A 19,976-nucleotide genomic window follows, 5' to 3' on the forward strand; every position below is an offset into this window, starting at 1 on the left:
AGCTGTGTCCTCACTTGTGTTGGGGCATTTCATCATGAGTTGTAACAAGCATTGCTACCAGAACAGTTATGCCAAGCACTGGCCTCCTCTTTACATAGCAAGCGGGGCAGAGGCTAAAATGGACCGTTTCTATGGGAGAAAGCTAGTGTGCAAGGGTTGGCTCTGACCTATTCTCTCCTGCTGCACAAACAACAGCAAATGGGGCAGGACAAGAGGTCCCATGTCTTTGAGCTGCGCTTTTATTGCCATGGGTCTTACAAATTTCTCCCTATCAAAAGACCATTCTCAAAATAGTATGACCTACCAAAATTGGTGTAAATAGCACCCAAGGCACCGAAGCTTCATTAAAATACCACCTATGATAGTGGGTAAGAAGAAAGGGGAAAGGTTCTTTGGGGTTCTAAATGTGGTATAATTCCTGAAATGCTGAGAAACACAGGTGGGTAGCAAGCCTGCAACAACAGTGCGCACCCCTGCAGTGGGGAGGGCGCCAGGTGAAAACAATAAAACAGTCCCATTACACGGACTCCCAAGAGTGGGTTTCCACAAAGGCTTTTGGTTTTATTATTATTTTTTTTTAACAAACATACATTGGAAATAGTAAAGGTTTCTAACTGAAAAGAGACCTAATGCATAGTTTCTCTGCAGCATAGAAGACCACCTGTTTCCAAACTTCAAGGTTAGGGCTTTGAAACATTCGCTGCTAAATTATCTCCAGCTGGCTAGCTAGTTAGGCATATTGGTACACATTGGTATCAAAGGTGATTATTTTTTGCATTTAGCAAATGAGCACTATTACTTTTTTGATGTATTTTTAATTCAGATTGCTCAAAAGTCTTGTTATTTCAAGGGAGCCTTATGTCATACCACAAACACTGATACCTCCTAGTGGAAATGGTGGCTGTGGGCTCCCTAGTAGAGTTAATGGATGAAGGCTGAGATACTTAGATATTGGGGACATCAGGGTTATGGAGCAAAGTGTTATGAACAATAGCTACAGAGAGCTCCAACGCTCCCAAAGCAACTCATAACTATAACACAGATAAAGTTCCAAAGTCATTTCATTACCTATGTGAAAATGCAATACTGAATGTTTTGGCTCTCTGATGCATTTTGTTGTTGTTTTATTTATTTATTATTATTATTTTTTGAGACAGAGGGTCGCTCTGTCGCCCAGGCTGGAGTGCAGTGGTGCGATCTCGGCTCACTGCAATCTCCACCTCCCGGGTTTGAGCAATTCTCCAGCCTCAGCCTCTCAAGTAGCTGGGACTAAAGGCATGCGCTACCGCATCCAGCTAATTTTTGTATTTTTAGTAGAGACGGGATTTCACCATGTTGGCCAGGCTGGTCACAAACTCCTGACCTCAGGTGATCCACCCGCCTCAGCCTCCCAAAGTGCTGGGATTACAGGCATGAGCCACTGCGCCCGGCCTGTTGTTGTTTTCTTAATCCAGTACTTTAATGTTTTACTGTCCTAGAAATGCCCTGGGTTTTCTCATGCTATTTCATAACAGAATACGCTACTTTTCATTGATGTCAAGAAGGCAACAGAAATGCTCCTGGGGAAGATATCCTTACAAATAGGTTTCATCTCATCAGTAACAAAAATTAGAAAAGTCTTTGGTCAGCCCATGGAGATGAGTTACCCTGAACCCACGAAAATGTCTCTTTATAAGAGCAACTTGCATCAGATGACAAAACAGGAATCAATTTCTCTTAGAAAAAATCATTAATGTGTTAAGACTACTCTTTTAGGTTTTATTCAGGCAAATGCTCACTGAACCTAAAATACTTTAGGGGACTCTGATGGGAGGTTCCTTTGAACGCTGGTTGGTTTTGTCTTTGTTTTTAAAGAGAACGCAACACAGCAACTGTGTGCTTATGATAGTTCTACAAACATGTTCGCTTTTCTTTCCATCTATTTGTATAACATGTACAATCCTTGGGGAAGAGCATGTACAAAAATGTCTTCTAAGTAATCCCTTTACAAGGTAAACAGACAGCTATGGGTTCAACTTATGTTGAAAAGTAAAATTATAGCATCACATAGGTATTATTACATTACTCTGAAGAATGGATAAACTGCCAGATCACATTTTCTAACCTGACAATTAAACTTCTTTCACTGACAGTCACGATCAGTGCCAGCTTTCAGGACGCTGTGAAGCTGCTGGTGGCCACAGCTACTTAGCTGTGATGCCACGGGGGATTACTGACTTGGTGCTTTTCTAATATAGAAACAAACTCAACATAGAATCAAAGTGCTGTCTTGTGAATCTCTGCTCATTTCCTGGATACCTTCCGTTTCCTGAAGCAGACCCCTGCCCCACTGGTGTGGGAAGGTGAGCCAGGCCAGCCGTCCACTTCTGCTTCTCCCTCATAGGCTCTTTCTTTGGCCCATCTGGGGGTACAAGCTCCTGGGTGATCTTGGCTGGCTTTTCTGTGATTTGCAGAAACCTGAAAACCATCACAAAATTTGGCTTTGGAATAGGATTAAAATTACGCAGGGACAAATGACTGAAAGGATACAGGGCTTCACATGAATGAAACCAGCCAGCTGGTGTGGGTCAGACCCACACATCTGGGGCCAGCCTTGGACAAGCCCTTTTGGGGGAATTTGAACTTTAAGAACTTGGTTAACATTAGATTCATGTCAGTCTAAGGAGACCAGGGATGGCATGTCCACCTAGTTCAAAACAATGTCCTTGTACTGGGGGTTCAGTCTGAACCCACTTGTATAACCTGTTACCTAACTGTGTGTTGTATGGAGATTCTATGTAGGTACCACATGGCAAACACCTGCAACACAAATTCTGTGTAACATAGAGATGTATGAATATACAAGCATCCATTCTATGCACAGGAAATGTAGTGTAAAATCATCAAAACACCATTCAGAGGCACATGGAGAATCACACAGCATTGTGTGGCCCACGACCTTCCCTCTCTGTGAACAAAAGGGAGGGTGTCTAGGATGCAGCAGAAGGCAGCGGATGATGTCAGCAGCTTAGTACATCTGAAAGACTCTGGAGCCCAAAGTGGACAAGGCACGTTGTTTACACTGAAACGGGGTGGTGATTCCTTGGGCCCCCTCTGCAAGAGACATCCACACTGGGCAGGCTGTTGGTCAAAGTAAGGTAGCTCTCCCGAGTCACAGCTCTCCAGGGGCCCTTGTGGAAGCGATGCATGCAATAAATAAGAACACAGCCGCAGAGCCGGGCGCATGGAGACGATCAGTTGCAGAAGATCCCATTCTGAAGTGCTGCGTTCTTGTCCATGATGCAGGATGAGGGGGCTGTGTGGGGCAGGTCTTCCTTGACCTTCGGAGAGTGGCTGCTATTGTTGCTGCTGCTTGATTTACTTCTACTTGGGTCGAGCGCAGGCTGGATGGGTGAGGTGTGGGTCCCCCGTCCCCTGACCAGGCAGTTGCAGACCAGACGGAAGAAGGCCCGCCGCATCTCCTTGCTGGCCAGCGTGTAGATGACCGGGTTCATGGCCGAGTTGAGCACAGCCAACACGATGAACCACTGAGCCTTGAAGAGGACGGGGCACGCCTGCACCCTGCAGGCCACATCAATGAGGAAGAGGATGAAGAGTGGGGACCAGCAGGCGATGAACACGCTCACCACAATCACCACGGTCCGCAGCAGTGCCATGGACCGCTCCGAGTTGTTGTGGTTGGCCACCTTACGGCTACTGGACTTCACCAGGAAGTAGATGCGTGCGTAGAGGATCACGATGGTCACCAGGATGGCCGTGAAGATGCTGATGCAGAAGGCGATGTACTTCTTGGAGTAGAGGGGCAGGATGGTAGAGCAGTCAGGGAGATTGTGCAGGCAGTTCCAGCCCAGAATGGGCAGGGCGCCCAGCGTGAAGGCAATGAGCCAGCACATCCCGATCAGGAGGAAGACGCGGTGCTTCTTGTTGGCGTCGTAAGGCCTCATTTTGATCATCGTCAAGTGCCGCTCGATGGCGATGGCCAGTAAGCTGCAGGTGGACGCCCCGAGGGCCACGAACATACTGCCCTCCCTGAGGAACCAGACCGTGGGAGACAGGCTGAACGTCTTCTTGCCAGACATCAGAATGTTGACCTTGTAAGCGATGCCGGCCAGCAGGTCGCAGAGAGCCAGGTTGCCAATGAAAAAGTACATGCGGTTGTGAAATTTATTGTTTTTCCAGATGGCAATCAAAACCATCAGGTTCTCCAAGACGATGAAGCTGCAGATGACCAAGAAGAGCACGGTGGTGAGCGTGCTGCCCTCAGAGGCCTCCTTCAGCCTGTCCGCCAGCTTCCCCACGTACTGGTAATGCTCCCGCAGGGTCTCGTTCCCCCGCGCAGGCTGGAGACGCGGCGGGAGGGCAGTAGCCATCACTTGACATTCACAGACGATCAGCTCCAAAATCCACGAGAGGGCGCCCGAGGAACATTCATTTCAAAGGGAAGCGGAGCTGAGGTTCTGGCTTCATTCAGCAAGGCCTGCAGGCCAGACTCTCGCGAGGGCGTTGAAAAAGGGCTCCTGCCAACAGATAAAAAGAGGGAGCGACCATTGATAAAACGATCGCCGCCTACGGGGCCACGGCAACGCTGTTGGAGAAAGGCATGAAAAACGTGGAAGTACTGGGATGGCTAGCCACGTCAGGCTGCAGAGAGGGTCTTTAGACACAGGCTAAATTCCTAAGTGATTGGGGGAGACCATGGGAAGCGATTTGGTGTCTAGAGTTGCCAGGAAGGGAAATTCAGTGCATGAATTATTGAATCCTGTAACAAAGATACACAGACCCAGGTACAGCTTCCATCTGGAAATCTCCAGGCACTAGAAAATGCTAACTAGTCCTCATCTAGGGCATGGGAGCTGGTGACCCATTATCCCAGTTACTCAGGGAAAAGCAGGATTTTCTCAGGACCAAAAAGCAGGATGGAATCTGAATGATGCCGGCTCAATTTCTAAGACCTCCCTGGTGAGTTTCACAGTGACATCGTGGGAAGCTCCCGCACTTCCCAGATGGCGTCCCCTGGATCCAGGCCCAGAAATCAGGTCTGAATGGGCTGTAGGTCGGCCTGGCAGAGAGCCCTGAGGCCTGACCATGCGGCCATCGAGGGACCAACAGTGCATGTCTGGACAGTGCCCATGCAGACAGCGCACTCGTGAGCAGCGAGTCCGGAGCCCAGCAAAGAAGGAACATCAACCTGCAAAAACGGGACCCAAGTCTACAGAGGATAAAGGAAGGACAGGAAAGCAGCGACCATCACACTGACTGAGTCTGGCTTGAAATTCAGAGCCCTGAATATCAAATAGAGCATGGGTGCATGTGAGCCAACAGAAGTGGCACATTTGAGAGCACTGTGAGAGAGGGAAAGTGGTGAGCGAAGGCCTCGATGGGTTCTGAATTCCAAACTCTTTCCCCACCAGACCTCAAACACTTGCACTCAGCCACACCTGGTAATATCGATCAGCCTTCTGTGATGTCGATGATGCCACACACCCAACTATCAAGGTAGAAACTGCTTTCAGTGGACTCATTTATTTTATTTTATGTTTTATTTTTATTAAAAAAAATTTTTTTTTTGAGATGAAGTGTTGCTCTGTCACCCAGGCTGGAATGCAGTGGCGCGATCTCGGCTCACTGCAACCTCTGCCTCCCGGGTTCAAGTGATTCTGCTGCCTCAGCCTCCCAAGTATCTGGGATTACAGGCACCCACCACCATGCCTGGCTAATTTTTGTATTTTTAGTAGAGACGGGGTTTCACCATGTTGGTCAGGCTGGGCTCGAACTCCTGACCTCAAGTGATCAGCCTGCCTCAGCCTCCCAAAGTGCTGGGATTACAGGCATGAGACACTGCGCCCAGCCATCATTTATTATTTGAGTATTTAAATATCTAATTAAGTTCAAATGTGGTTAATTTAAAAGAGCCCACTGTGTGTATCCAGTGAATTTTTTTTAACTTTTACAATGTTTGAACCACAGCCCTAAATTTGCTTCAGAGACGCATGAACTACTCATCAATACTAGGGGCTCTGCATTTTAGAGTTGATAGACTCTGAATCTCATCCACCCATGAGTTTATTCCCAGGTACAAATCAGTCCCTTGAAGATCCAGGGCTTGCCTGGGTGGGGCTGAGAAGCAGAGGTGGCTCCAAATGGTTTCTGTATCCTTGTGACCCTCCAGAGTGGTGAATGCTGTCAAAGCCCTCCTCTCCCTACATCAATTTGGGGGTCCTGGATTTTCTTAGATGGCCCCTTGCTTCTTTGCAAAGACTTTTTTTCCAGTGTCCTAGAGCTTGGTGGTATTGGTTGTTCTGGAAACCCCGGGGGTGGGGGATTGGCGGGGGGTGGGATGTCCGAGCTGACGTCTGTGCTCTGCCTGGAACTGCCCTGACCCTTCCCAGCTGCCGCCTCCTGAAGTCACAGAGACCTTGGGTCGAGGTCAGCTGGAATGCCAAGTGCTGGCAGAAAGGCTTATATGTTGGCCAAGGCCCTCTGCTAACTGCAGAAAGAAAAAGCAGCCAAGTTCCAAGTCCAGGCTGATGATGCAGGACGAGAGGGGGTTGCCTGCCCAGATCTCTCCCATCACTCATGAGCCATGACAGGCAGCGCAGGGCCCTGGGCCTGCCTCCTCGAGCTGTGGCTCACCCATGCCAGCCCTGCTTGGCTCCCCATTCACCTGATAAGAGACCACGTCTTGCCTGTAGGTTCTCCTGGAGGTGAACAGGACAGTCCAGTGGGCAGCCTTCCCCCCAGCCCCTCCCTCTCTACCGTTTCTGATTTTTATTTAAATCTTGCCCATCCTTCAAGCCTCAAGTCAAATTCCACTTGCTCTATAACATTTTCTGGAATCATCCCAGCCCCTGGTGACTTTTCTCTGAGGCTGCATGCCACTTCTGAAAAAGTACTGCAAACTGTCTTTTTAAATGGGGCAATACCATAGTCAGCAGCATTTTCTGAGCATTGAGCTTATCCATTAACACAGGGACTTTCACCATGGGTAAGTTCACAGTACCCTCCCCAGCATCCTGTACACTGATGGGTGCTAAAAAGATACTGTCCCTTTAGTTGTTTTTGTTTGTTTGTTTTTTGTTTTGTTTTGTTTTGTTTTGGGGATGGAGTCTCATTCTGTCACCCAGGCTGGAGTGCAGTGGCGCGATCCCGGCTCACTACACCCTCGGCCTCCCGGGTTCAAGCAATTCTCCTGCCTCAGCCTCCTGAGTAGCTGGGACTACAGGTGCCCGCCACCATGCCCGGCTAATATTTGTATTTTTAGTAGAGACGGGGTTTCACCATGTTGGCCAGGCTGGTCTTGAACTCCTGACCTCAAGTGATCTGCCTGCCTTGGCCTCCCAAAGTGCTGGGATTACAGGTGTGAACTACCACACCAGGCCTAGTATTGCTTATCATTTCTTTCTTTCTTTATCTGTGAACAGGGACTGGAGAATCACTATTTCTCATTTTCACTTTGCTGGGTTTCCACCCCAATCAGGGGCCTCTCAGGGACACATGTGCTGTGCCCGGCATGCACCCTGGCATGAAGCCGGGTATGTGGACAACCTGGGCCCTCAGGCTGTCTCCCGCCACCTCCAGTACCACTGCACAGGGCTGATGGGGGCTGCGAGGGCTCTGCCGTTTCCCACGTGAACAGCCACTCATGCTCATGGAAAAGGCATGGAGCAAAGGCAGTCTGTGAGCAGTGCCCTGTGCCAGCATCCTCCCTCCCATAGCAACTAGGGCCAGAGCCCTCACCATGCTGCCAAACAGATGACCTGCCTGGCTCACATTGCAACGAGAGGGGCTGTCACCTGGCAGACAGCCAGCTGTCCATGACACCACAGTGTCCTGGTTTATCCTACAGATCACTGGGATACCCACTCCAGTATGTTGGGTTTCTGTCCCAGAAACTGACAAGCTGCAGACAAACCTTGGTTCCAATGTCAGTGATTCCTGAGGCCCTTTTTCCCCAGCTCAGGTAGGGATTCAAGTACAGCTCCATGTTCCTCATCCTTTTAGGTAACACTGGCATGTTGTTATAATTCAGACTGTTCTTGTACTAACTCAGCTTGCCTCCTGTGCCTCAGTTTCCCCCATGACAACCTCACCCTACCATTTTATACATGTCCTGCCTCCTCTGAACCTTCTCCACACCTTTGCTTTTGCCATGCATCCAACAGCCAGATCTGGACGTGCTCCCGGGAATGGAGAGAAGAGGGTGAATAGACCTACGGCTTATACCAAATTGAGCGGAGCAGAAAACAAGCAAACAATTAAAAACTAATAACCAGCAATAAAATAACCCCAATAAACGCAGTATAAGATTTGCCAGAGACCCATCAAAATCACGAATCTTGAGGGCAAACATATTTTCCCACTAATGTTTGATTTATCATTTCCCTTATAATTAAGTATTCATCCCTCAAGAAGCATATTTGTCGAGAACATCTTTTGTTAAATATGATTCTCTGCATTTTGCATAAGTGGAAGATATCTGGCTGTCTTTGGAATCTAAAAGCTCATTTTCTCTGGATTATCAACATTTACAAAGCAGGCCTCATCCCAAGAGTTAAGTGCTGGGCTAAAGGCCAGATTGATTTTGGATGCGTCTACACATTATTGCACATGGTAAAAAGCACCTCATGGACAAGAGTTCCCCTCCGCTCCTGAGGGGTACCAGCCACAGACCTCAAGTTTGCTAGAAGAAAGCTCAAAGCCCACCCCAGCCTGAGGCTCCTGGAGTCAGCAAGCCCTACTCAGGGCAAGAGGGGAGTCAGCCACTCTGGTGGATTGGTACTAACACTGCCAGGCACGGCAGGAGTGCTGGGCACTGCAGGCACCAGCAGGCCTGGGAGGCTGTCCTGCCCCACCACACAGAGATCAGTGAGACCAGCACCCAGGCCAGCGACAAGACGGGCCAGACCCTGCAGCCTTCCTTGTGCCCCTCCTAGTCACCACCTGTCCCCAAGCATGACGACTACCTGGGATAGGACTCTCCCCTAGGTGAGTTTAGCCTGCTTCTGACCTTCATATGAATGAAACCCTGCAGGATACAGTTGTGTCCATTGCTTTCCTCTCCCCATGGTGCCTGTAGAGTCATGCACATAGATGCACCTGCATGCTGAATATTCTTGCTCTCATGGTGTGGGTAGTGTCTTGTTTATGGACATGGGGTAATTTCTTCCATGGCCCATGTGTTGATTATCATCAAGGAGCACTGCTGAGATTGATTGAGGATGTTCTCTTGGCGAACACATGTCCATGTTTCCGCAGGGCCAACGTTGATTTGTGAGCGGTGTGTTGATGTCTGAGATGGGCTTTAACCATGACTCAGAGGCACTGGGTTTCCCAGACCCCAGCCAGCCCATCTTGCAAAACTGGTGTGGGGAGAAGGGGTGGCCCGTAACACAGGGCAAGACTGATGCAGTATTAGTCTTCACTCTGCTTTATTCCAAAAGTAAGTGTCCAGAGCTGGCAGTGACATTGTAAATTTGATCGTGGCTTAAATTCCACCTGAACGCTTAGAAATAAAGCCAGATGCTGAGACATATGGCTCTTTGCAGACTAGTTTTGTATATACTCAGAAAGCTTGGCACATTACAGAAGACACAGGAGTACAGACAGCTGCAGGGTAGAGACGCTCCTCCTCATTAGTGGTGGTCTTCTAACCAATACAGACGCTGACACTGACGCTGGGCTGCTCCCACTGCCCACCTCCATGGCACATCCTTGCCTGGTCGTTCCACCTTCTTCCAAGTGCTACACTAACACATCTCCCTGACCACCTGGGCAGACACCGCCCACCACCCAGCTCTTCAAGAGACTTAAGTATTTGATTGTCTGCATCTTCAGTCTTTCCATGTTTACTGAGAGACACTGCTCACATCTGAACTTACCTGAGTTCTACTCAATAAAGACCCCATTAGCTAAGGGTTTTCATGTCATCCTCACTAAGCTGGGATCATCCAGCCTACCTCAAAGTATTTTAATACCAACACATTTTTTTTGTCGAGAAGGAATAAGACGCCTTCTGGAAGATGAGTATGCAGTGGATGACCCCAAGTTAGACCCTGCCAAGGTCAGAGGGGCCTACCTTCCCCCAATTTCCAAGGAGAAACATTGCTGGGAGGAGGGTGAGCCAGAGGGAGGAGGCCGGATGGATTCCAGATGTGCTTTCTATACTAGTGATTCGCTTTCTCTACCCATGTCAAGTTGAAAAATAAACAAACTATAAAAGGAAGAAAAAGAGAAAAAATAAAGAAAATATTTCCACAGTCTGGTCTCCTTCCCAACACCCCCCTTTCTCTCTCCGCATAAAAGATAGGCACAATAAGATAGTAAGATAACATCTTGGTCAGATGCAGGATGCTATATTTTTAATAGGCATGTACTCCCAGGGAAATTAACTAGTTCATCCTCCAAACTGAATTAAAACACCAAACATACGTCAACAAGCAAAATTTCTTGGAAAGCAAGATTTTTTTAAAATTTCATTCAAAATAACTTGGAAAGGAAATAATGAGTCGGCCGTTACAAGGCTCCAGCAAAATTCCTTTGCTAATGAGTATTTTCCCTTGCTCTAGATTTCTTGGGTGACCTCGCTCTGCTTTTGGAGATAGTCCATTGCAAAATGCTTGCTTCACACATCCGGCTGCACATGCTTGACCCATTAATGCAGCTCCCCTGAGAAATAACAACTGTTACGGACAAACCAGGTGAGGGCTTTGTATCTTTTCTCCCTTCTCTTCTTCAAAGCATGCAAGTCAGTGCACTTCCCTGTTTAGACTTACTGCTTCCCGGTGGCTTTTCCCCAAGTCCTTCTCCAACACAAATAAGGCTGGGACATTATGAGCTATCAGGGCATAGTCCAGGGAACCCCAGATATGGAGGCTGTGCCCCAGGAAACTCAGGCCCCGGCCCCGAGCATCTGCCTCCGTGAACACCATCCTGAGCTTCCAGACTTGCATGTGAGAAGGCAAGTGCATCTGAGCCAGGAGGTGTTTGACCCCTTGGCCTGTCCATGAGTCTTTTTAAACCTTCTTCATTCTGCTGCTGCTTCATGATGGCACAGGATAAATGACTCTCAAGATTTCCACAGGGATGAATCCACAGGGATGTGGAAATAGGCTCTGTGAGGTGGCTAAAGGCACATTCAAATAAGAGGCATCCTGCCCACGAAGGCTACCTGAGATCCTTCCTATCCCTTCCCAAAGCGGCAGTCTCACCTGGTGACTCAGCATGTGTGCCACCTTGCACCACGGACATAGCACACATGGCTCCATGGCAGCGTCTGCCTTCTGAAGGTACACAGGAGGAGACCGAGGCTGAGGGAGGGGGGGGTGTCACTTGTCCTTGGTCACAGAGCTTGGAAGGGGCTGGGCTGGGCCGGTGTCCGTGCCATCTGATTCCAGAATGTCACATTAGGGATGAGCTCTTTGGGAGGCTGCCACCTTGCCACTGGTTCTTTGCCTAGGTGGTGACAAGAGATTCTCTGGCATGTTTTAGAGACAAACTGCCTCATGCTCCCATGCCAGCAGAATGTTAGCATGTCATTCTGGGGGCACTGAAATATCTGGAAAATTTCGAAGCCAGGAAAATGCAGCGGCATCTGCAAGGCCAAAGAGCACCATCCACTGCTTGAGGAGCAGACCCTCACCCCGCTGTGTGAGCTGACCCCAGCCCGGCCTGTGAGCAGTGAAGATCCACTCACTGGGCACCAATCTGCACTGGACAATCTCGTCACTGATTTAACCCAACTGGCCTATTGTCTCTTACAGACACAGCTTCAATTCCTCAAAAATAGGATTCAAAAAAGGGAAGGAGACTTTATGCCCAGTAGCTATAACAGTAACATCAACTGAAACGTGTTATTAACTGAAACTAGATACAATTCCACTCAGTCTATTCTTTTTCCTCAAACATTATATATCTCCAAAAGCTTAAGGAAAATCTTCAGGCAATTAATTTGGCAGAAAACATATGGCAGAGGAATAATAGGAAAAGCCTCCCAAACTGATAAGAAAGGAATTACGAAGCCAAATATGAGGAAACAGAAAGGTTCATAGAACCCACAGCACAGCACCCTGGTTCCAGCTAAGGTAAACAGACTGCATAAGGCTGGCGGCCTGGCTCTGGTAACACTTGGGAAACAGTACAAAGTCCTGGCAGTTAAAGGGTTCTACAGCAGGGCAACCTCAGATTTTTCAAGATTGTGGCATGCTCAAATTCTCTTTTTTGGTAATAAAAATATACCTACAGTATATAATAAAAATATACATACAGCACAGGTATTGAGGAAGATGAAAGAGATACCATGAAATCAAGTTAGTGTCATAATTTCCAGAAAGAGGAAACCCAGTTCCTGAATTTTGAGAAATAAGATCCTTCGGCCACTATGTAAAGTTTCTTCTATAGGAAACTGTAGTCTCTACCCTTTGCATATGGTAGAAAATCAGAGACTCATGCATTTGAATAAAAATCACAATGATAAAGAGGAAAATGGCATTTTCAAAGATGAAAACTGGTTGAGAAACCATTCTCTCTTAAGAGGGGAGGCTCTTAAGGGTTAGCTTCAGTTTGTATCTCTGGTGTTAGGTGATGGGAGTGACTTCAGAGGCCCAAAGTGAGTGCTTACTGGTTTGCTAATGAAAAAAGCCTGATGTGTGGTTCTTCTTCTATGGCAACAAAGTTATTCAACCTACCATTAAGGTCTGCATCCAAGAAATAATACTTTACAGATATGAACACTTCCACAGCTCCTCAAGCACACACACACACACACACCCCACACCATCACCACCTCCTCAACCAACACCAGCCCTGGGCATGGCCAGCTATCCTTGTTAGTCATATATCTGCAGAACATAATCCTTCCCTTGTACTTTCTAGGAATTATATTTTTCTTAACCATGCCTGCGAGATTTTCGTCTATGAATAAAAAACATTGAAAAGATAAATTATGAATATGTGGTTATATACAAAGTCTGTGACTTCTAATGTCCAGATTTTAGAATGATGCCTAATTCTGGAGGTCTCAGAGGTCCAAGTGGGAGTGGGTACCATGTATAGGGTGGGCCTCCATTTAAAAGTAACCTTCTAAAGAGCTCTCTGTTCCTGTAGCTCCCCTTTCCTTATTGGAAGGGTCAAAACGAAGTGTGTTCCCTTAAAAAATCCAACAAGAAGTTCCTTTCTTATATCCAAATATAAAAACATCACAAAGAAATATGCCATTGGGAGTGTCCAAAGCCCAGAAAGTCAGAGGGAGAGAGAGAGAGAGAGAGAGAGAGAGAGAGACTATTGGGAGACTCAAAAAGCACAAAGCCCCTTCTCTAGCTGTTACCTCAGTTATGAACACAACGTACTGATTTTCCGTGGGAACCTCATTATTGCACTGTGGGGACTTCGTCTTCCAGCACCGATTCTGACGGCCCTAATTGCCTTGTTTGAGAAATGTTAGGAAAAAACTAATTTTCCGGCGAATATTGTTTAAAAGAACGATTTTCCCAGGCTAACGACCACAACCCTCTCCCACGTCCAGCGTCCCCAGGCCCTGGCACTGCGGGACCCTAACTTTTTAATTGTCCAAGGAAAACGACTGATGGAACTTCTCCACGAACAGCCTCTCCACTTTCACCCAGGTGTTCACCTCCAGCCCGTTGTAAACGCTCCGGGTGCGGTGGAAAAGGCCTCCTCCGCGTTCCTGCAGCGGCTCTGGGGGAGGGGTGCTGATGTGGAGCGCTCCGGCCGCCGTGGCGCTCCCAGGTCCCCGTCGCGCCCGGGATCAGTGGGAATTTTGTTGGAAAGGTGGGTCCTTCGGCCCCCAGCCCCCCACCCTGGTTCTGCGTTCGCGCGCCCCGCCCGGGCCCGCCGCTCACCTCCGTCGGCTGAGGGCGCTGGGGCCACCGGCATCCTGGTGGGTGGCGAGCGGCGGTGCCGGGGCGCCCGGTCCTGCGCTCGAATGCCAGCTGGGCTGGGAGGCCCGGCAGTCTCCGGGCTTGCGACGTCGTTCCCGGGCCTGGGGTCCTGCTCGGTCGCGTCCTGCCGCCGCCTTCGGGTCCCTGAGTCCCTGTTCCCTGTCTCCGGAACCGGCTTCCTCGGCCTCTGCCCGAGCGAGTCAGAGACTAAACTTTTCCAGCGGCCCGCCGGGGCGGGACCCGCGCTCCGCCCCTCCCCTAGCCGCCCCCGACTCCCACCCCTCTCCCCCCGGCTCCCAGTCCCCAGCCCGCGAACCCGGTACTCCTCCAGCTCCCCACCTACCGCTCAAGCCGCCTGGTCTCCGGGCGCCCCGCCCGCCCCTCGCCTGGACCCTTTCTCCCCGACCCCACCAATCCCCTAGGGTCCGGCTCGCCCTTCGGCCCCTGTCGCCAGGCCGGCCTCCAGACCCTGTTCTCATGGGGCGAGCTCTAGGTGCCGAACCCGGGCGCCCAGAGACCCAGCGGGAACAGGCTCGGAACCAGGACCGAGGTCTGGGCTTGGGCGGGCGCCTGCCGCGCTGACAGCGAGGGTTTGTTTGGGCCGATTCTTAAGAGGATTAATACTATCATTATCGTTGTCCCGATCCTGACCATTTCCTTTTGTAACTGGCCGAGCACCGGCTTGGGCTTGTAAGTGGGCGCCTGGCGCCGGACAGCGTTTTTGTTTGGGCTTCTTCCTTCTCGGCGCTGTTCCCCTCCGGCGCCTGCCTGGTCCCTCTCCGAGCTCTACCCCCAGGCACGCAGAGGCTTGGGCTCCAGGCGGGGGCAGCACTCTCCCCCAGCCTCTGCTGGTGCACCAGAGCCCACTCCCGCACAGAGCAGCGCCCCTCCTAGACCCGCAGCCGGCGGATCTCAGCCGAACCCCATGCGACCCCCTTCCTCACGCGGATTTGCCCCTTTTGTGTGGCAATAATAATAATAATAATAATAAATCCATATGAAGGCTTCAAACAGAAGAATTCCGAGAGAAGGAACTGCCAAATTTTCAATCAATGTCAAAGGCCATGATCGAGCGAACACAGAAACAACAGTAGAAGCTTGGGGAGAAAGGAGAAAAATAAAGAAAAAGGAGGAGGAGGAAAAGGAGAGAGGGGAGAAGCGGGAGGAAGAAGACGAAAAAGCGAGGAGAGGCCTGTTATCCGACTGTACATTCCTGGGCTGGCAGGATTGGGGCCGCTGGGGCCGCTGCAGAGAGTTGAAGATTCTTTGTGCAAAGGCCGCTCGTTACTTTCTGTCTTTTCCCCTCTTGCCTCCAGAGGATCAGCCCAGCGCATCCTTCCCTTGGAGCAGGGTGCATATGCTTATTTGGGGTGCAGTTTGAGCGGTGAAGGGCACCAAGAGTGGAAGTCGGAGGCACTCCTGTTCCCTCCTGGGAAACGCAAGCCCTCGGCAATTGAGCTGAAGGAGGCAAGTGACTCTGCCTGCTGAGGCTGCCCGCCCTAGAGTCTCTGGCCCCCCGGGAGCTGGGGGACTTCCCAGCATTTTCGCCTAAGCCACTTTGCCTGTGCTACTGTGGTCTCCCGGCACTGTAGCCTTCCAACTTGTTCAAAGTGCCCGGTGCACGCTTCTGAGAAGCCACTTCTGTCCCAAGTTTCATGTGGGCCTGAATGTGCTTCCCTTTGTTGGACTCCTACAGCATCAAGTCAAGAAAAGAAGGAAACATGCTCCTTTGGCATTGGTCACAGCCAGGATAACAATACAGCAGGCTGTGGCCACTGTGTCTACCAAAGTGGTCAGTAGGTTCATCAACACATCTGTTCAATTAGGCTCTTCCCATGATGAAAAATTTACTGCTAGGGTACTGGCTGAGGGTTATTTTAACGGGCACCCAAGTCTCCGTTCCTAGAGAAAGTCAGTTACCCTGATATAATAGAGCAACCTTGAGGCGTGGTGATGCCTCCAAAACTAGTCTCCGGAATTGGAGCCCAGAAACCCTGAGGAACAATGTGGCTCTCATGCTTTATGGCAGGTTTCCCTAAGAGAGACCCAGGATCTGACCCATGGCATCACTGAAATTCCTCTTTCAGTGAGGCTCCGTTTCCCTAAAGATCCCTGTCCTCAGTGGGTCTCCCCACACATGGGCCTCTCACTCACCCACTGCCCCTCCCCCATCTGCTGCCCTCTTCCTGGGCCTTAAAGCTCAGACTCTAGACTGACACGGAGCTCTCCATGCCCCTGTAGAGACCATCTTCTCTCACCACTTCTCTTGAAAGAAACGGCCCTCCCTACAATTCTGTTGAATAAGTCTCCCTCTCTGCATCCTGGTGCACAAGTGAAAGCAGTTTAACAGAAGAATGCCAGCTCATCAACGTAGAATTGGGAGAATGAGGAAATCCCCATTCTGTAACCCTTAATGAAATAATTAAATCACGCAGTGTGCACTGGTGGGTGTCAAACCCTTAGGTGGAAATGTGCAGGCGAACTGGTGCTAATTGGAAAAAAAAGAAAAAGGTTTTCCATTTTCCATTTTTTTATGGAGACATCTGGCTGTACCTTAAAGGAAGATCAAACTCAGTGTCACTAATACTTGCTCAACCTGGCATTATGTGATGCAAAAGAAATACACAACATCATTGTTGCTGTGTGCTTGCCAAAGATGCTTCAATTGAATCAATTGCAAAGCCTCTAGAGTTTACTGCAAGTTTACAGGAAATGGAAGAGCTTGAGCCATGAGTTAAATGACACCACGGGAAAAAACTGGACTACCAGAGTGTGGGCGTTCTGCAGTACTGAGCTCTTCCAAAAAAAAATAAATAAATGTCAAGAAAAAGGGGTGAGGGATTCTTCTGGTATAAGAACAGCTGAAAAGAAGTATAACAATAAGTACAAATCCAGATTGACTCCCAGCTGGACAAATGAGCACACACACACACACACACACATAAACATTTTGGAGGAAATTACAAATTGGAGGGATTATTGAATGATAGTATAGAATTATTGTTAACGTTTTTAGGTGTGATAATGGTATAATGTTTATTTAGGAGAATGGCTTTAATTTTAGGAGGTGCTGCTGAAGTATTAAAGGATAAAATGCCTTCATGTCTAAAACTTATTTTAAATTGTTCAGCACAGTACGTGCACATAAGCTGATATGACAAAAGGTTGGTGATTATTGGTTCTAGGTGGTGGATATAGGGAAGGGGTTGTACAATCTGTTCTCCTTCTTTGTATCTTTGAACTTTTTCCATAATGAAAAGTTGGAGAAAAATAAAATGGCAGGTACTAAACAACTAAAATATTTCTCTACCTTCGCGCTTAGACTTTAAATCAAATCTAGGCTTATGGGAATAAAATTGAAAGATACTATGAGTTACGTCTGTATACTTTTGAAAATCATGTGGCCCCAAACTTAAATATGATTTGAATAAATGTATTATATATCACAATTATGTAATATAACCTTACATGCTTTTTTAATTTAAAAAATGAAATATATTCACTTTCCCAACAAATTAGTGTCCACAGCCTGGTGAGCAGGTACAGTGTGGTTAAAGGACATGCAGTTTTAAGATTCGAACTCAAAGTGAGCCCTTCCTCCAGCAGAACCAGTGCACTGCAGGAGAGCAGAATTGTCTCAGAAGAGCTGAGTAAATGCACCTCCTTTCTCAGTCTCCTCTGCCCTCCCAGCCTCTGCTTCCAGGATCCCAAGGTGCCTCCCCAAGTTTCTGGGTCTAGTTAATCTGCATTATCTCTACTCTTAGCTCTGTTTAGCATAAAGGCTGCAACAGACAGTCAATATCTGAGTAAATGTGCATGCATGATTTTTTTTTGTTTGTCTGAGGTCTTTTCTCAGGAAAATGTGTGTTGGTCACAGTTTGCACACATGAGCTTGACTCCTCAAGTCCTGAAGGTTTCCAGAGGAGGACTGCCCCCTGCAAGGTGGGGTCTAACAGATAGTTATGATGGTTAATTGTATGTCTGCACTTGACTGGGGCATGGGGTGCCCAGATATGTGGTCAAACATTATTCCGAATGTGTCTGTGAGGGGGTTTCTGGATGAAATTGGCAAGTGAGTCAGTAGACTGAGGAAAGCAGATGGCCCTTCCTAGTGTGGGTGAGCCTCACGCAATTAGTTGAGGACCTGAGTAGACTGTTATTGAAGACAAAAAGCCAACGCTCTCCCTAGTTAGAGAGAAGTCTCTAACTAGGAGAATCCTGTTAGGACTGGAACTGGGACCTTGGACCTATAGACATTGGATGTGTCAGCCTCCATAATTGTGTGGGCCAATTCCTTATAATAAAGCCTTTGTGTATGCTATAGGTATACCTCCTGTGGTTTCCATTCCTCTGGAGAGCCCTGACTGATACAGTGGCCCCAGGGAAAGGGCAGAACCTCACAGATATGGCCACTGTGGTAGAAGGGAGCCCGGGGCTACAGCGGGGACAAGCGGCTTGTGGTCAGTCCATCTGCACCTTGCCAGATATCTCAGAGCCATTTTTTCTCTGTTGGCTTGCTCTACACAGAACTTGGGGGAAATCACTTTAAAATATTGACCCCGATGTGGATTTGTAGAATGAAACTTGGCTTTTTGTACAATAAGCCTGTCTTGACCCAAATGAAGCCTTTGACTCGTAGCCAGAGCTCTTTAGGGAGGCGTGTTCATTTGGTGACAGAGATGTCTTCCAATGCTGAGTCTCAGCACTTCAACTGTGGCTCCACAGTGATTACATCACCATGTCCCATCATTAAGCCCTTAATATGTTCCCACTTCCAACCTCATGGTCAGCCAGAAACCATCAGAAACTTCAGGAATTGTTCTTTTTTTTTTTTTTTTTAAGACGGAGGCTTGCTCTGTCGCCCAGGCTGGAGTGCAATGGTGTAATCTTGGCTCACTGCAACCTCCGCCTCCTGGGTTCAAGCAATTCTCCTGCCTCAGCCTCCTGAGTAGCTGGGATTACAGACACCCACCACCGTGCCCGGCTACTTTTTGTATTTTTCAGTAGAGACGGGGTTTCACCATGTTGGTCAGGCTGGTCTCGAACTGCTGACCTGAGGTGATCTACCTGCCTCAGCCTCCCAACGTTCTGGGATTACAAGCATGAGCCACCGGGAATTGTTCTTTGTACGTTTCGTATTTTGTAATGATGTTTGTAATATTCAGAAACATAACTGGTTGTGTGTGTGTGTGTGTGTGGTGTGTGTGGTTTGTATGGTCCATGTGTGTGCATGTCTCTGTGTGTGCATGTGTGTGTGTGCATGTTTGCATGTTTGTGTTTACTGGAGAGGCAGGGAATGTGTCTGTCCCTCTGTGGAAGACGCAAACATGGCCTCTGAGGCCTCTTTTGGTCTCCTGCTTGGCTTTCGGCTTGCTCTGAGCTCTGCCTTCTCCTTTCTTTCCCTGGTTACATCCTGCCCAGGGAGAGTTCGTGTTACCCTCAGGTGCAAGTTGCACAGCACATCTGAGTGGGAAGCACACACCCATGCCAGGTTCATAAACTTCTAGGGGCCTTAAGTCACTGTTCATGAAAAATATATTAGTACCCTTAATAACCAAAAGGTGAACTCAAACAACCCCAGCACTTTTCTGGGTGAAATATTTCCCCCCAATCCCTTCCCTTGGCTGGTAACAGAATGGGAATTCACCACCACCTTGGGCAAGTGATGACTTCCTTTCCTTTTTCAACCATTATATAGTAAGATGAAACTCTCAAACGACCTGAAAGTGAGATGAAAATCACCTCAAAAGAACCAGTATTATGCAACAAGTTTAAATTAAAAACAAAGAATATTTCAACAATCTGTCTTCAGCATATCCATGTGATGAAAGCAGGTGGCCCGGTTGAGTGTGGGTGGGCCTCACCTAATCAGTAGAGAGTCTGAAAAGCCTTCACTCTATCCATCTGAATTGTGAGGACTCAAGTGCAGTTAGACATACGAAATGAAAGAATTATAATAAATGGGAAAACAGGCAGGTTTAGCTCTTTTAAACATAGAAATAGTTGTAGAAAGGCCATATGGATATGGCGGGTGCAGAGAAGGAATGCCCACTGAGCCTGTTGGAGACTATGCTAGGGTTG

The 19,976-nt window shown here is 48.4% G+C and overlaps 1 protein-coding gene across 2 annotated transcripts; it reads right to left on the bottom strand.

Annotated features, from left to right (window-relative positions):
* Positions 1-536: 536 nt before the first annotated feature.
* Positions 537-14,683, bottom strand: S1PR3 (sphingosine-1-phosphate receptor 3). Of its 2 annotated transcripts, none has more exons than XM_055272032.2 (3): positions 14,364-14,683; positions 13,857-14,082; positions 537-4,517 (listed from the first exon to the last, which is right to left on the bottom strand). In XM_055272032.2, the coding sequence occupies exon 3, from the start codon at positions 4,368-4,370 to the stop codon at positions 3,234-3,236; it is 1,137 nt and encodes a 378-aa protein (XP_055128007.1). In that variant the 5' UTR covers positions 4,371-4,517; positions 13,857-14,082; positions 14,364-14,683; the 3' UTR covers positions 537-3,233. The 2 variants fall into 2 exon arrangements, with proteins under 2 accessions (XP_055128007.1, XP_055128006.1); XM_055272031.2 differs by having other exon boundaries at positions 14,547-14,669.
* Between the last annotated feature and the right edge of the window lie 5,293 nt (positions 14,684-19,976).

The sequence above is a fragment of the Symphalangus syndactylus genome, chromosome 3 (genome assembly GCF_028878055.3).
Source record: "Symphalangus syndactylus isolate Jambi chromosome 3, NHGRI_mSymSyn1-v2.1_pri, whole genome shotgun sequence".
Taxonomy (NCBI): Eukaryota; Metazoa; Chordata; class Mammalia; order Primates; family Hylobatidae; genus Symphalangus; species Symphalangus syndactylus.